Raw genomic sequence first — 18,635 nt, 5'->3', positions numbered from 1 at the left:
ATCAAGAGAGATGCCAGGGATCGAAGCTGTATGTGCCATGTGGAAGGCAAGTGCCCTCAACTGCACTATTGCTCTGGCCCCTGTATGTCTTTTTTAAAATCACATTATTTACTAAACATATATTCAAGGTATTCTCCAAACATCCATATTTCCTAAACATATATCCAAGGTAGGTATTATATTTTACAGGTAAGAAAACTGCATCTGAAAGAAATCAAATAATTATTCAAGACTACATAGTTCAGTCATCAGGCTTTGAATTCTGCTAGTTGTGATATGAAATCATGTTGCTTCTTTCAGGCAACTGAAAGAGCTAATCAGAAAATACACCATTTGTAATATTTTATAAAATTCAAAGCATGTTATAAAGTCATGCTTGCTTGCAAAAACTGACAGTTTTGATTAATATTAAGAATTCAACTACTGCCTATTTTAGGTAGCTGGAAAAATGCACAGAAACTTGTTTTCTGAAGGGTATACCTAAGCCAGTCTTGGTTAAGCATACTTTAAAAAGAAAACTCAATAAATTTGTTGCATTTTTCATTTAGAATGATACATGAAGCAATCGAAATTGAAAATGATAAACAGAAGTATTCGCGGTTTGGAAGGAGTATGTAATTCCATATTATGTGTGCATGGTGGGGAAGGAGAAGGTACTTAGAGTTCAGTAATTAACCTACCACTAAAATAACATGCAAACTTTCTATGTATACATTTGGACAGATAAACTGCATGAAAAAATATGAGCATGAAAAACACAAATTTTTCTTTAAAAATAGTTGAGGGGCTGGAAAGATAGCACAGCGGGTAGGGCGTTTGCCTTGCACGCAGCCGACCAGGGTTCGATTCCCAGCATCCTATATGGTCCTCTGAGCACCGCCAGGAGTAACTTCTGAGTGCAGAGCCAGGAGTAACCCCTGTGCATTGCCAGGTGTGACCCAAAAAGCAAAAAAAAAAAAATAGTTGAGACCGTTGGAAAGAGCAACTAAAGATGACAATATATTGTAAGGAGGAGGAACATGGATGGCAATGTGGTTGAGAAACATCTGGTGTTTATGTTTTAAAAATACAATTACTTATTTACAGTTTTACAAAAATGGAATGAAAACATTTTAGACTTTTGCTTGGTGAAACTATTTTGAGTGGAGAATAAGAAGAACAATGGTAACAAATTGATAATATTATGATAACGCAATTATGGGATTATATAGTCTGAGTTATTGAGACAATGTATGATTTTGTAAACCATGGTGCCTTAAAAATTAATGAAAAACAATCTTCAAACATCAACTATCACTTTCTGTTCTTTTCTCTAATATGTATTCATATACATATATATAATTGTATTTAGGCATTGTGATTTACAATTGTGTTCATACTATTTATCCATACAATATTCCAACAATCCTAATACCAACATCAACTTCCCTTCACCACTGTCTCGAGGTTCCCTTCCCCACGCCAGCCTGCCTTCTGAAGAGACACAATTTTAATATTAATTATTATAGCTTGGGGCCTGTGCATCATATTGATGGTTCTCTCTCTCTCTATATATATATGTATACATATACAGATATGTGCACACACACATTCCACACCTCTATACCACCAATGTGTCCAACGCCCCTGTCACCTCGATGCTGACTCTTCTTACATCTCCCCTCCATTTCTTTCCGCTGGCCTTGTCATTACTGTAATCTAAGGTAATTTAAGGTTAACTAAATCCAAGGATTTGCCCCACTCTGGCACCTTATATTCGGCTGCCATGTTATTTTGTATACCGCAGATAAGAGAGATCATTCAGTATGTGACCTTCTTCTGACTTCACTTAAGCTGATATCCTCGAGTTCTATCCAGCAAACTGCATGATTTTGTCATTCCTTGTGGTTGTGTAATATTTCATTGAGTATATACACTACACTTTCATTATCTACAAATCTGCCTTGGGCTAGATATTAGAAGTGGGATTGCTGGGTCCTATGAAGCTCCACCTTTACTTTTGAGAAACGTCCATACTGTTTTCCATAGGAACTGAACTAGATAGCATTTCTGCCAGCAGTGTATAAGAGTTACCTCACAGTAAGCACGCAGGTTGTTTTCAGACTTTTTTGATATGTGCCTTTCTCACTATGTCAGATGGTATCCGATTGTTTGATTATTTGTATTTCCCTGATCATAAGTGATGAATACTTTTTCATATATCGATTGAACATTTGTTTTCTCCCCATTTTTGATAGGGTTTTGCTGCTGATCATTATGAGCACTTTATAAATCTTGGACTGCAACCCTTTATCAGATGAGTGCAAATATTTTATTCCAGTCAGTAGGGGTGCCCATGTTTAGTCCATGTTTTCTTTTTCCAAGAGGAAATTTTTAAATTTGATGCAGTACCATTTGTTCATTTTTGTTATCTCTGCCAAGGGAAGCATACAGTTGAAAACACCTTTGAACTCTCAGGTTTTTATAACACACATGGGGAACTGTAGAGGTTACCCACCACACGACCTGAAAGGTCAGTTAAATAAGTGCGTGGGTATCTTGTTAACAAGAACTGGAAGAAAATCAGGAAGGTCAACCAGCTCATTCATAAAATATGATTGGGGGTGTTCCCAAGCAGTGCTTAGGGATTTTGGGGGCTCCTCCCATTGATTCTTGGCCAACAGGTAGGTAGTTCAATGCTCTGACCAGACAGTGCTGGGGATTACTCAGGTCACGCCTGCTGTACTGGAGGCCTTTAGAGTCACATATTTGGTGCTGGGGGGGGGACCATGAGAGCTGTACCTGGCAACACCTTTGGACTCATGTGGTGCTGAAGATCAAGTCAGGGTCAGCTGCATGCAAGATACACGCCTTACACCAGATTCTGTATCTCCAACCCCCAAGGAATATGTTTTGACCAATTACTATAGATTTGCATGGGTGATATCAACTATTCATAATGTCAGAAGATAAATAGAAGATAAATATTCATAAAAAGGAAATTATTTTAGCTGAGTATCTGTAGTAGGACTAAAATAAACTGAGGAGAGAGAGCTAGAGAGCGAGAGAGCAAGAGTGAGAGAGCGAGAGAGATTGAGAGAGAGAGAGAGAGAAAGAGAGAGAGAGGTTAGCACAGCCATGTTTAATGAGCTCTAGCTAGTTTTCAGACCTAGAAGCCTTTAAGGAAGTGAGAAAAACTTCTGAAGCCAGAAGCTAGATAGACCATGGTGGGCTCTGTGAATCTTTCCTTAGCCCAAGGGTCTAGCAAACACTTTCAGCATTTTACTTTCCCTCTTATTAGCAGCAGTGAGACAATCCACCGAAGTGCAGCACATACTGCCGGCCTTGCAAGAAAAAGAGATGAGACTGAATAACCTTCCTTTTAGTAATTAAGGAGCCCCAGTGCTAAACAGTGGGTAGAAATGTGAAATACCATGTCATAATCCCGCAGATCATAGACTTCGTCTATCCAAGTTTCTACTTTAACCTCTGCATAAAAATAATACAGAAAGCCAAAATGGGGGGATGGGAAGGTTTCTCAAAAAGCATTTGCTCTTCAGGAAGGTGTTCTATTGTCATTTCATCTAAGGTTAGTTTTCTCTTTTTCCTCTAAATGTTCTGTCTGGAGAAAGAAGTTTCAGCCTCGAAAAAAATCTAGTCTCACCTCTCTCATCCATTCTCGAATGGTCTTGCCAGCTTCTTGGTGCCACACGTTGTGAACAGAGTCTGTCAGCGCCACGGCAGTTACCTTACTTTTTACATCTGCTTCTCGTTGAATCATCTGTTTTAGGAGAAGAAGAATATGATAATGGCTATAATTTTTTCCCTCCTGGGTAAGACCTGCTTAGTCGCAGGTAATAACATTGCATTGAGCATGTAAAAGGCAACATGTATCTTTTGTTCAGACACTGAACACCGGCCCTGTTCTTGTGCAGAGATGTGAAAAGTATTTTCTCTTACAAAGATAATATGACTTCCATCTTAAAGCAACACAGATCTATCATTTTTTCACGGGGATTGACAAATCAAGGATTAAAGAAACCCGGAAAGGGGAGGATCCCTGAGGTTTTCTTGTAGGAGTTTCTTCCTATTTCAAAGCTTCAAGGGTTCACTGGGAGCTACAGGACTGACTTCTACAAAGTCTCATGCGATGGTACATCAGTAAAGAAACATGTAAACAGTAAAGAAACACTGACTCTCAGTTTTACTTGGCCTGCTTATCACCGTCTTGAAGTCCTCATTGTTTTAAAATGACCACAAATCTTTTCTTTTATACCTTATAAATAACATTTTACTTTGTTATATATTTATATCAGCGATTACTCTTTCACTTCTTTCTTGAGGATGTATTTAATATAACTATTTAATATATAGAATTATTATATAACTATGGGCTGGAGCGATAGCACAGCGGGTAGGGCGTTTGCCTTGCACGCGGCTGATCCGGGTTCGATTCTTCCGTCCCTGTCGGAAAGCCTGGCAAGCTCCCCGTGGTGTATTCGATATGCTAAAAACAGTAACAAGTCTCACAGTGGAGACGTTACCGGTGCCCACTGAGCCAATTGATGAACAAATGGAGGACAGTGCTAAGATGCTATTATATAACTACATAATACATAAAATATGTTATATATAACTAATATATAACTATTTAATGGATAAAATTAAATAGTTCTTAGATATATATACATATGAAACTAAAAAAATTAATGCAGCAGAGCCTTGCAAGCAAAGAAATAGCAAAAATAAAAGTTCTACATCCGATGAATCATAGAAGGTTTTATTTGGCTAGCACTAGGAATTCTAAATTTTCTTTTTTTAATGAATCACTGTGAGATACAGTTAGAAAGACTTCATGACTGAGTTTCAGTCATACAATGATCGAACATCCATCCCTCCACCAGTGTACAATTTCCACCACCAATGTACCCAGTATCCCTCCCTCTCATCCTGCCCCTCCCCCTGGCTCTATGGCAGACAATTTATTTTTTTTTTAATTTTTGTTATATTTATTTACTGAATCACTGTGGGAAAAGTTACAAGGCTTTCAGGTTTAAGTCTCGGTCAAACAATGATCAAACACCTTTCCCTTCACCAGTACTTATTTTTCACCACCAAGAACCCCAATATACCCCCCTCCCACCCCTCCCAATGCCTGTGAGGCAGGTGATTTCTACTTAACTCTCTTTCTACTTTGATTACATTATTTCAACAAAAGATGCACCATTATTGTGTAGAGTTTCCACCCAACAATCAGAACGGCTGAAAAGGAATTGTGAAATTTGTTTTCTATAGCTGGTTATGAGAACCATATGATGTCTCATGGCCGCTATTGCAGCTGCGTGATTTTGGATTTCTGATATTTTACTAATTAAGTCTGAAGGGATTTCTGCCAAGAGCCAGATAATTACAAGATTGGCTTCTGTGCCTCTGGAGCCATGACGTGCCTGAGAGCCGCTCGTGGGGGAAACTCGTGACCTCGGTAGGGCGTGAAGGATGATATGGCAGACAATTTAAAGCTACTCTTAATTTGAACAGAAAATACAAGAAATCATAATGAAAGTACAGTTAAAATGCACTAAGAAGTAGCCCTGAATCCCATAGCAACACTTATTTCTTTACCATATGTCTTTTACCTTCTTTTAGAAAAGCAACTAGGCATTATTTGCTATTAATTTCAATGAATTGCCTATCAAAAAACATTACCATAATTTTTGAGAAAGGGAGAACACTGAAGGAGGCTAAAGGATCATAAAAAGAACACCACATACCATGTTTATCATACCAAACTAAGCCCATTTGCTTTGGAATTAGACACCTCTCAGCCAACTGGCTGATTCTACTTTAAGACAATACAAACACAGGGTCTCCTTTTTTTCCCTTCCAAGATAAATGATAAAATCTACATGCAAAAAGCTCTCCTTTATACTTTTTTTTTTCATTTTTGGGTTACACTCCGTGATGCGCAGGGGTTACTCCTGGCTCTGCACTCAGGAGTCACTCCTGGCAGGGCTTGGGGGACCATATGGGATACTGGAGATCGAACCGGGTTGGTGGCGTGCAAGGCAAACGCCCTACCCGCTGTTCTATTACTCCAGCCCCTTCTTTATACTTCTTTTTTTAAAAAGAATTTATTAATGAAACACCATGAGGTACAGTTGTAGACTTACAAATTTTTGTGCTTGGGTTTCAGTTATACAATGATCAAGTACCCATTCCTCCACCAGTGCCCATTTTCCACCACCACGGATCCCAGTATCCCTCCCACCCACCCCCAATACCCCCATCCAACCCCACCTCTGTGGCAGGGCATTCCCTTTTGTTGTCTCTCTCCTTTTGGGTGCTCTGGTTAGCAAAAGAGGCATTGAATGGCAATCATGTTCAGTCTAGAGTCTACTTTCAGCATGCATCGCCTATCCTGGGAGGATCCTGCCAACATCCTTCATTTGGTGCTCCCTTCTCTATCTGAGCTGCCATTTCCCCTAGCATGTGCAGCTGGCCTCCAAGCCATGAGGTGAACCTCTGGTTCTTATCTCGGCTATTTTTGGGTGTTAGTCTCCTATTTTGTTACTTTATGTTCCCCAGATGAATGCAATATTTCTATGTCTGTCCCTTTCTTTCTGACTCATTTCGCATAGCCTGATAGTACCATGTAGTACCACCTGTATGTAAATTTCATGACTTCATCTTTTCTAACAGCTACATAGTACTCCATTGTGTAGATGTACCAAAGTTTCTTTAACCAGTCATCTGTTCTTGGGCACTCAGGTTTCTTCCAGTTTCTGGCTATTGTAAAGAGTGCTGCAATGAACAAACAAGTGCAAATGTCACTTCGACTATACATTTTTGCCTTTCTGGGATATATTCCCAGGAGTGGTACTGCTGGGTCAAATGGGAGCTCAATTTCTAATTTTTTGAGAATCGTCCATACTGTTTTCCAGAAGGGCTGAACCAGTGGACATTCCCACCAACAGTGAAGGAGTGTCCCTTTCTCGCCACATCCACGCCAGCATCGGTTGCTTTTGTTCTTTTGGATGTGGGCCAGTCTCTGAGGTGTGAGATGGTATCTCATTGTGGTTTTGATCTGCATCTCCCTGATGATTAATGATGTAGAGCATTTTCTCATGTGCTTTTTTGCCATTCGGATTTCTTCTTTGAGAAAGTTTCTGTTCATTTCATTGCCCCATTTTTGGATGGGGTTGGATGTTTTCTTCTTGTGGAGTTTAACCAGTATCTTGTATATCCTTGATATCAAGCCCTTGTCATATGTGTATTCGGCGAATATCCTTTCCCATTCTGTAGACTGTCTTTGTATTTTGGTCACTGTTTCTTTTGAGGTGCAGAAGCTTCTTAGTTTAAGATACTCCCATTTGTATATCTCTGTTTTCACTTGCTTGGCCAGTGGCATGACATCTTTGAAGATACCATTAGCTTCAATGTCATGGAGGGTTTTGCCAACTTTGCCTTCAATGTACCTTATGGATTCCGGTCTGATGTTGAGGTCATAAATCCATTTTGATCTTACTTTTGTCCATGGCGTTAGGCAGAGATCTGAGCCCACTTCTTTTGCATGTAGCTGTCCAGTTTTGCCAGCACAATTTATTAAAGAGGCTTTCCCTGCTCCATTTCACTTTTCTTGCCCCCTTATCGAAGATTAGATGATCAAATGCTTGGGAGGATATGTCAGTATATTCGACTCTGTTCCATTGGTCTGCAGCTCTACTTTTGTTTCAGTACCATGCTGTTTTAATTATTACTGCTTTGTAGTAGAGTTTGAAGTTAGGGAGGTTGATTTCTCCCATTTTCTTTTTCCCAAGAACTGTTTTAGCTATTCATGGGGGCTTATTGTTCCATATGAATTTCAGGAGTGTTTGCTCCATTCCTTTGAAGAATGTCATGTGTATCGTTTTGGGGATCACATTGAATTTGTACAATGCTTTGGGGAGTATTGCCATTTTGACAATATTAATTCTCCTGATCCATGAGCAGGGGATATCTTTTTATTTTCTTGTGTCCTCTTTTATTTTCTGAAGGAGCATTTTTTAGTTTTCTTTGAACAGGTCCTTTACTTCCTTAGTTAAGCTGATTCATTGGTACTTTGAAAGTCTGTATGCCACGAAACAATAGAACCTAGAAGAAATGGATAAATTCCTGGATTCTTATAATCTCCCAAGGCTGAATCAAGAAGATATAGAGTACCTGAATAGACCTATTAACATCAAGGAAATTGAAACTGTAATCAAAAGTCTTTTCAAAAACAAAAGCCCTTGTCCAGGTGGATTCACTAGTGAATTTTTCCAAACATTTAAAGAGGAACTATTGCCAGTTCTTCTCAAGCTTTTCCAGTAAATTGAAGAAACAGAAACTCTCCCAAACAGTTTCTATGAAGTCCATATCTCTCTAATACCAAAAGGAAACAGACACCATAAGAAAAGAAAACTATAGGCCAATATCCTTGATGGACACAGACGCAAAGATCCTCAACAAACCAATAGCAAATAGAATCCAATGACTCATCAATAAGATCATACACCATGACCAAGTGGGATTTATCCCAGGGATGCAAGGATGGTTTAACATTTGGAAATCTATCAACGTAATCCATATCACCAGAAGAAAAGATAAAAATCATATGACCATATCAATAGATGCAGAGAAAGCATTTGACAAGATCCAGCACCTGTTTATGATGAAAACCCTCGCCAAAATGGGTATAGAGGGTACTTTTCTCAATATAGTTAAAGCCTACAGCAAGCAACATCCTCAATAGGGAAAAACTGAGAGCCTTCCCTCTAAGATCAGGGACGAGACAAGGATGCCCACTCTCTCCACTGCTGTTCAATATAATACTGGAAGTACTTGCAATAGCGGTTAGGCAAGAAAAAGATATTAAGGGCATTTAGGTAGAAAAGGTAGAAATCAAGCTCTCACTATTTGCAGATGATATGATACTACACTTAGAGAACTCTAAAACCTCTACCAAGAAACTTTTAAAGTTGAAGGTTATAAAATCAATACCCAAAAGTCCATGGCTTTCCTATTGTAAATAGTGAGAGAGAAGAAAGTGACATGAAAAAAACAATCCCGTTCACAACTGTGGCCCAGAAAATACTTTATACTTCTTAAACCCTGCATATGCATGCCCTCTCTCACTGAGAACTACTTAATGGGAACCTAATTCGCTGGTTGGTTGCCTCAGCAGTATTTCTGCATCTTAAATCCTTGTGTCCTGCTGGTGTTTTCTCCTTACAAAATGTGGAAATTCAAAATCAAAGTCTCTTATCAGCATCATAATATTACTGCAAATACCTTGCAATACCAGTATTTCAAGAGCATAAAATATTACGGAGTTTTTCTACCATTTAGAGTTTATTTAAAAAAGAGTCGATTGGATCACACCGGTACTAGAAGCTAAAATTTTAAACCACCACAAGATATTAAAAAATAAAATTGCATGTTAGAAAATCCAACTGACTCATGAAGAATATACATATACTCATCCTCATCTTCTAAACAAGCAGCACTTGGAGAGATCTAGAAAGATTACTACTGATACTGCAAAAGAAATTGTTTTTCTGATATTCTAGAAAAAAATCTGCATTTTAAACATCTCCCCCAGATTTTGTTGTGGTTGTTCATGACATATGCAGACTTAATGTGGTAGTGTTTAGTGCTGAGAGATAGCACTCTTACCTTTCACATGGCTGACCCTGGTTCCATCCCTGGCACCACATATGGTCCCTTAAGCAGAGAGTGAGGAGCAAATCCTACGTACCTCTGTGTGTGGCGCCCATACCCCCCAAAAGCGGTGGTGTCTGAAAATACTAAATTTGGTGAAATGAGATAAAATTAATAGGCTGAGGATTTAGTACAGGTGTAGAGAGTCTGGTGATTATAATTTCACTAACCTGGAAGAATATAGTTATTCGACACTCCACAAGACAGAAAAATCTTTGATGTCTGTACATCTGACTGACAGATATAATGAGGTGCAACTTTTCTATATATCAACTCATGACACAGGCCAGCACAATTCTCCCATATATTGTTATAGTCTTTCAAAACTTAAAAATTACTTCGATATTTTATTATTAGAGGTGGGAAATGGTCAAATTCCAGAGGATTTCAATAAAGACAAGCTATTTATAAATGAACCCAGTTAAGAAGAATTTTGAACTTAATTAAGATGGGCAGAACTGTAAATTGGTAAAAACTTTCTTTCAAGGTAAAAATCTCTCACATACCCTAACTAATTCTATCAAGATTAGCAATTATCAAAGTGTTCACCATAATGAAAATCTGGTGTTTCAGACTACTTCTGTATGTTTCAGTCTTGATGCAATCTAATCTGATAAAATGGGAACTATTACAATTGATATTTCTGTCCAGAGTTTTTGCTTTTTGCACCAGTTAGCTTAACTCAAAGCTCATTGTCCCTTCCTTACTGACAGTACTAAGAATGAGCAGTGATGAAAAATGCTGGTGAATGGACAGAAATGGTAGGGGCAGAATGAAGATAGGGATAAAGATTGATTAAGAGAAGAATCTTGGCTAGAATATAGGTAGAGCACAAAAGTATAGGTAGAGCATACTAATAAGAATATGGGGGAGGGGCAAGCGAGAGAGAGAGAGAGAAAGAGAGAGAGAAAGAGAGAGAGAAAGAGAGAGAGAAACCCATCCATCCCCATAAAGGAAGGTTGGCAGGGAGGGGACTGGGGGCAGTTATGAGAGGGGAACCAGGGACACTGGTGCTGGGAAACATACACTGGTGGAGAGAGATGGGTGTTGAAACACTGTATGATTGAACCTAACAGTGAACAGCTTTGTAAGGGTCTATATTACAGTGATTTGATTTTAAAAAATCCTTTTAAAAAAATGTTGGTTGGAGAAACTGGTAGGCAAGAAACATCCTACAGAATGAAAGAAAATATTTGCATACCACATATCAAATAAAGAACTAATATCCAAGATATATCAATATCCAAGAAGCTCGGCAATACAAAGAATTAATAATCCCACCATATATAAAAATGGTGAGAGAAGAAGTTGGAGTGATGGTCCAGTAGTAGGTCACAGGCATCCCGCTGAGACCTTCCAGGAGAGATCCTTGAGTGTAAATCCTGGAGTAAGCCCTGAGCACTTTGGTGTGTTCCAAAACAAACACAAACAACCTCTTTCATCGTAGCAGTAAGTATAATTGCCTGGATATGGAGACAACTCAAAAGTCCAATTTAATGACAGGTGAATGGATTAAGAAGCTGTGGTATCTCCTGGGAATATATCCCAGAGAGGCAAAAAAGTACAGTTGAAATGACATCGGCACTTCTATGTTCATTGCTGCACTGTTCACAATAGCCCAAATTTGGAGAAAACCCGAGTGCCCGAGAGTAGATGACTGGTTAAAGAAACTTTGGTACATCTACACAATGGAATACTATGCAGCTGTTAGAAAAGATGAAGTCATGAAATTTACATACAAGTGGTTCTACATGGGAAGTATTATGCTAAGTCAAATGATCCAGAAGGAGAGGGACAGACATAGAAAGACTGCACTCATCTGGGGAATATAAAGTAACAGAATGGGAGTCGAACACCCAAGAATAATTGAGATAAGTGCCAGCAGGTCTGCTCCAGGGCTTGGAAGCCGGCCTCACATGCTGGGGGAAAAGGCAGCTCAGAAGAGAAGGGAACACCAAGTAAAGGATGTTTGGAGGACTCTCTCAGGATGTGAGATGCGTGCTGACCAAACACGATGGCCACTCAAACTACAACACCCTAAAGGAAAAAGTGAGCAAAAGGGAATGCCCTGCCACAGAGGTGGGGGAAGGTGGGGGGGATGGGGTGTGTGGGTGGGAGGGCTACAAGGATCATTGGTGGTGGAGAATGGGCACTGGTGGAGGGATGGATACTTGATCATTGTATAATTGAAAACCAAGCATGAAAGTTTGTAAGTCTACAACTGTAACTCATAGTGTTTCACTAATTAAAAAAAAAAACTGTTGTATGTGTACACAATAGAATAATACCATGCAGCTGTAAGCAAAAAATGAAATTATGTAATTTACTGCAACTTGGATGAAACCGGAGGTATCAAGTTGAATGAAGAAAAACAAGAGAGGGCAAATGCCAGATGATCTTACTCTGGTATACAGAGTACGAGTGAAGGGAATGAAAGACATCAAATGATGGCAATGTCTAGGCTCCAGATTATTGTGTTGAGGATGCCAAGGTGGGGGATTGGGAACGATGTGGGAGACTGGAGGTCACATGAGGGCACTTGTTTGAGAGTCCTGAACACTACACTAGTTAAATTAAAAGAAAAGAGAGACAAACAATTCAGCAAGAAAAAAGGGGTGGGAAAGGATTTTGGGTCACCGGAAGGATGCTGACTCTGGAGGTGGGTTTGGAATTGAACCACTGTAACCCTAAAGTTATTAACAAGACTATAAATCCTGGTGGTGCCCAAACAAAAAAGAAAAAAAAGCAAACAACTTTATAATAGTCTATAACAGAAAACTGAAGACATTTGAAATGGAAGGAATTATACCACCAAATTTCCACTACATGTTAATCTAAGGTGAAGATGCAGTTATTAGGATTCATGGATACAGGGACTTTTGAAATTCCTTGCTAATTTCTGTCTATATATAATATCCGTGTTTTTCTGATCATTAGCTCCCACTGAATTCTCAAAGGTAACTTTTGTCTCTGAAAATGCTAAGTCCCTGTATTCTCAGTGTCTCCATGCATTTTTAATGAACTATAAGATACCTGCTAAGTCATCTCTTCAAACTATTAAGTGAAATTCAACATCTATACCAATGTTTCAAGAAAGAAAATAACGCATTCTAATTTTTATCATAAAGTCTTCAGTATGGTATCAAGAATTGGGCAAAAACGACATAAAATACTTTGATATTGCACACAGCACTGTCAAGTTCCATGGCTGAAAAGGTGCTGAAGAATAATTTTTGACACACCACTTAGATAGTTGAGTCTCATTTCACACATTTCAAAATGAAATACATATTCATTCTCATTTCATTGAGAAGTACTAAAACGCTCACAAAACTGTATGATCTTCCTCACTCAAAAAAAAAAAAAAGGATTCTGATGTTGAGAAATGAGTTAAGGGTCACACAGAATGTGACACAATTCTTGATGATAACTTTATATGCAGGGCTCTTTCATCTGCATCATTGTAGTCCATTCCCCATACCCCCCAGACCATAGTACTCTTACACAAATGAACTACATTATTTAATTCTCTTTCATAAAACAATGTTATGCTGACTTGAATAAAAAAAAAGAAAGAAAAACAATCCAAATCCAGATTACTAAGGAATGTTGAAATTCTAAAAGTCATGCTAAGATTAGCCAGGAGCAAAATCAGATCATCAAAAACATTATAATATTATTATACTTTATATATTATTATTATATAAAATAAATGATGTCTAGAAGAAGATGGAAAATTAGGTAATTCTCTGAATCCTAGCCATGCTTTGGGAATATAAAATATTTGAAACTGTCACCTGATATTTGTTTTCCTTTTTGTTTGTTTTGGGACCATAGCCAGTGGAGCTCAGAGCTTTTTCTTTCTTTTTTTTTTGCATTCCAGTCCATGCTTTATCATGGATATTATTTCTTTTCTTTTCTTTTTAAAAAAATTTTATTAATAAAACACCATGAGGTACGGTTGCAGACTTACAAATTTTTGCGCTTGGGTTTCAATTATACAATGATCAAGTACCCATCCATCCACCAGTGCCCATTTTCCACCACCACGGATCCCAGTATCCCTCCCACCCCACATTTCCCCCGTCTCACCCTGCCTCTGTGGCAGGGCATTCCCTTTTGTTCTCTCTCTCCTTTTGGGCTCTGTGGTTGGCAAAAGAGACATTGAGTGGCAATCCTGTTCGGTCTATAGTCTACTTGCAGCATGCTTCTACCATCCTGGGAGGATCCTCCCAACACCCTTTATTTGGTGCTCCCTTCTCTAGCTGAGCTGCCCTTTCCTCTAGAATGCCCGGCTGGCCTCTAAGCTATGGAGTAATCCTTCTGGTGTTGATCTCAGCTATTCTTGGGTATTAATCTCATATTTTGTTACTTTATATCCCCCAGATGAATGCAATCTTTCTATGTCTATCCCTCTCTTTCTGACTCATTTCGCTTAGCATGATACTTTCCATGTTGTACCACTTGTATGTAAATTTCATGACTTCATCTTTTCTAACAGCTGCATAGTACTCCATTGTGTAGATGTACCAAAGTTTCTTTAACCAGTCATCTGTTCTCGGGCACTCAGGGTTTTTTTTTTTTTATCAGATTCTGGCTCTTGAAACAGTGCTGCAATGAACAAATAAGTGCAGATATCAATTCGAGTATATGTTTTTGCCTCTCTAGGATATATTCCCAGGACTGGTATTGCCATTTCGTCAGTAAAGAAACAAACAGCACCTGGCCCAGACAAGGTCAGACCTGAACACTTGAAGAACCTGCCGTCAGTACTCATCAATACACTGGCTCGGCTCTTCACACGCTACCTGTCTGAATGCAAGGTTCCGTCCCAATGGAAAACCAGCATGACTGTACTACTGTTCAAGAAGGGAGGCATCCATGACATTGGCAACTATCGCCCAATCTGCCTACTGTCTGTCATCTACAAGTTGTTCACTCGAGTCATCCTAAATAGGATTGGCAGAACACTAGATGAAGGACAACCATGCGAGCAAGCCGGGTCCCGCAAAGGATTCAGCACCATCGACCATATCCACATGATAACCAAGCTCATTGAGGTTTCTCGGGAGTTCAAGATGCCGCTCTATCTAACGTTCATTGATTTAAAGAAGGCCTTTGATTCTGTTGAGACGGAAGCAGTCATTGAAGCCCTAGCCAATCAGGGCATTCAAACTCAATACATCAGGATCCTCCGTGAGCTGTATTGCGGATTCACTACCAGGATCTCACCATTCTACAAAGAAGTAATCATTGATGTCAAGAGAGGGGTTCGACAGAGTGATACCATTTCACCGAAACTCTTCAGTGCCACCCCGAGAACATCATGCAACGACTGGAATGGGAAGGAATGGGAATGAAGATAGATGGACGGCAACTACACCACCTCCGCTTTGTTGATGACATTGTTCTAATAACAACAAACATTAGCCAAGTGGCACAAATGCTGGCTGACTTCGACCGTGAGTGTGGAAAGGTTGGACTACAGCTGAATCTTACGAAGACAATGTTTATGAGAAACAGCCTCGATCCTGATGTTCCACTGGCTCTCAACGGAATGACCATCTCTGAATGCAAGTTATGTGTACGTAGGTCGAGAAGTCAACATGACAAATGACCTGGCACCCCGAGCTGCGCAGGAGGAAGAGAGCGGCTTGGAACACCTTCAAGAGCATTGAAGAAATGGCTAAGAGGATGAAGAACCTCCGGCTCTGGGCACATCTCTTTGATTCCACTGTTCTTCCTGCATTAACGTACGCCTCATAGACCTGGGCCCTATGCAAACAGGATGAGAACACTATTAGGGTCTCCCAAAGAGGAATCCAAAGAGCTATGCTTAGAGTATCACGTTTCACTCAAAGGAGAGAAAGAATCCGGAGTTTTGACCTTTGTCTATGGTCAAGAATCAGGGACGCTGTCTCGTTTGCCAAGGCATCAAAAATCAGATGGGCTGGTCACGTAATGAGATTTAGCGATGACCGCTGGACTAGAGCCGTTACTGACTGGATTCCATGGGATGTCAAAAGACCGCGTGGCTCCCCACCTACCAGATGATCAGACTTCTTCATCAAGATCATGAATGATCAGTTTGAGGCTCTTCATGTTCCTAGAGCGAACAGACGCCATTGGGCTACACTAGCACACAACAGGGACAAATGGAGACGTTACTGGTGCCCGCTCGAGCAAATTGATGATTAACGGGAAGTCAAGTGATCAAGTGGTATTGCTGGGTCAAATGGGAGCTCAGTTTCTAATTTTTGGAGAATCGTTCATACTGTTTTACAAAAGGGCTGAGCCAGTCGGCATTCCCACCAGCAGTGTAGGAGGGTCTCTTTCTTGCCACATCCGCACCAGCACCAGTTGCTTTTGTTCTTTTGGATGTGGGCCAGTCTCTGTGGTGTGAGATGATATCTCATTGTGGTTTTGATCTGCATGTCCTGATGATTAATGATGTGGAGCATTTTCTCATGTGCCTTTTTGCCATTCTGATTTCTTCTTTGAGAAAGTTTCTGTTCATTTCGTCTCCCCATTTTTTGATGGGGTTGGATGTTTTCTTCTTGTGGAGTTCAACCAGTACTTTACATATCCTCAATATCAACCCCTTGGTCATTCAGGGTTTTTCTTGGCTCCTGTGCTCAGGGATTATTCCTGGGATGTTCAGGGGACCAGAGAGGGTGCAGGGAATCAAACATGGGTGAGCCACATGTAAGGTTAGCACCCTCCCTGCTGTACTAGCTTTCTGGTCCACTTTCCTGTCCTTAATGTGTCCATTTATTTATTTAGAGTCTCACCTTATCTTGTACACAATCTGTTCTTTGCTTTACTGCCCTGTATAATCACAGTCTGACAAAAACTTAACGAACCCAGTCAATAACAAGTACTCTGAACAGATTAAAAATGTATGTCAACTGTGTGCAGGCCCATCCTATTAGTGAAAGTTGTGTTGGGTTTGAAACTGAGAGATCAAAAACCATCAAAACCAAAACCCAAAAAACCCTTGCTTTTTCTTTCATTTTTTCTTTCCAGAGTCAGGATTAAGATTTTAAACATGAAGTAACTGCCACAGGTTAGGAAAGCCGATCAGAATGTAAGGGAATTTGGTGAGATGAAGGGCAGAGTCAACAGTCGTTACCCTCTTCCTCCCCTCTGGGCATATCTCTTCCAGAGAGTGGCCTCCTCCTATTCAACTTCCTTTGTCTTGCTTTCTTAGAGGTTCTACAATGACATCCGTGCCCATTATCTTCACCAGTACTTAGCCAAATTCAAATATTTTATATAACCCTACATATCCCTTACTCTCGTTTTTTGTATCTACATTCTGTATAGTTGTATTCCCTGGATTTCTTCCAAACTCTACCATGAGCTACTTCCAATGAAGGAAAACACAAATGCTTTTTTACTGCCATTTAACTTTTGCCTTTTCACTTCTTATTCTTCATTTGTTTTGGCTTGGAAGAGAAGCTTCTGAAGGGAGGGAGATATTGATGCTATAGGATTGCTCCGCTATGAGAACTTTGGAAATTATTTCTAATCACCAGATAAGAGACATGGGGTTTGGGAAATTCTACCTTCAGCCTAATGTTACACTCAATATTCCCAATCTAAATAAATGAACTTTGGAAGAGAACCATCTCAATCCTGATGTAAAAGAAGAAATGGATCATTTCATTCCCTATATTTGTGGCCCACCATGGAATTCAGAATAAAAACCTCTCACACCTTTAAGTCACTGGGAACCCCAAAAGAGGTACATGTGAGTTGGAGATGGGGGATGTACAGATGGGCATACAGATTCCCTTCTATATTTGCATATATTCTATGTTTTAAGCAGTTTTTTGAGGGAAATGACTGAAAATCTTTCATCAGCACAAACTTCTACAAGTCTGACATGTGTTCTACACATGCACAAAAGGCTACAGCATATGAACTACTTGTATAGGAAGAATATTTTGAAAGAAAGTCAAATAACGCATGTTTCCTGCAGATTAGAATATGACACTGCTGGAAATTTATAAATCTGAAGATCATTACTATTGCATGAGCATGAATGAATCATCACTCCAGTCAATAGCACATTGAGTTTTGAGATGCTATTAATATATACATATACACATATGCATATGTTTTATATATACATATATATATATATATATGCTTGAATAAAGAATTCAAATTAAGTTGTTTCAAAGGGTTGAAAAGTATGACAAGCGGGTGCTTTCCAGTTGTCCATTACAGTGCTACCATTTGTGTGCAGTCTTTATGTGGTTTGATAAACTTTAATATTTTAGCAGAAACCTCCTTGACCACTTTACATTTCTTCCTGAATGCCCAAGGGTATGGCACACTGCCCTGAGTGTACTGGATCTGCTGCTTAAAAGTTTACCCGGAGCCATGAGGTTGAATGAGTCAACACTGGGTTTGGCAGTCCTTCCTGGTAATATCTGCTCTTCCTGAGGATTCTTCTGTATAAGTCCATCCCAATAGCACATTACTCAAAGAACAAAAACCATCTGTGTTGCAACATTTAAACCTTGGTCCTATCACTGGAAGCCCTTGAAGCGCCTCAGTGATTACAAGGAAACTTACACCCTTGGGGGATGAAATGTGAAGACTAAAAGATCCAGCAGAAAATTCAAACAAGCATGACCATCAACTTTCACATGCTGCTCATGGTCCATTCTGTGAGTAAGCATCCACTAACTCCACTGGTCTGAAATAGGCACCTATAAGAATGCAGTCTTCATTCAGTGTGGTGGTTGCTTAGTTTCAAGGAAGGAACTCGCTGAGTTCAAATCCTGCTCTTCTGGTAATAAAATCTGGAGCGAATTCTTTCAACTTTTTAAATGTCTTAATTTCATCACAGGTCAAAGGGAGATGACATATTATATTTAAGTACAGAATTATTGTGATCATGATAT

General features: G+C 39.5%; 1 protein-coding gene across 6 annotated transcripts in view; it reads right to left on the bottom strand.

Moving 5' to 3' along the window:
• Positions 1–18,635, bottom strand: part of ARB2A (ARB2 cotranscriptional regulator A) — a 474,471-nt gene that overhangs the window by 172,218 nt on the left and 283,618 nt on the right. For all 6 annotated transcript variants that reach the window (XM_056112439.1, XM_056112440.1, XM_056112435.1 and 3 more), the window contains one exon: positions 3,644–3,760. In XM_056112439.1, coding sequence (XP_055968414.1) covers positions 3,644–3,760 — 117 coding nt within the window. The remainder of the gene's footprint in view (positions 1–3,643; positions 3,761–18,635) is intronic.

Source organism: Sorex fumeus, unplaced genomic scaffold (assembly GCF_029834395.1).
Source record: "Sorex fumeus unplaced genomic scaffold, SorFum_2.1 ptg000018l, whole genome shotgun sequence".
Lineage (NCBI taxonomy): Eukaryota > Metazoa > Chordata > Mammalia > Eulipotyphla > Soricidae > Sorex > Sorex fumeus.
This window is presented reverse-complemented; position numbering and strand designations above follow the sequence as displayed.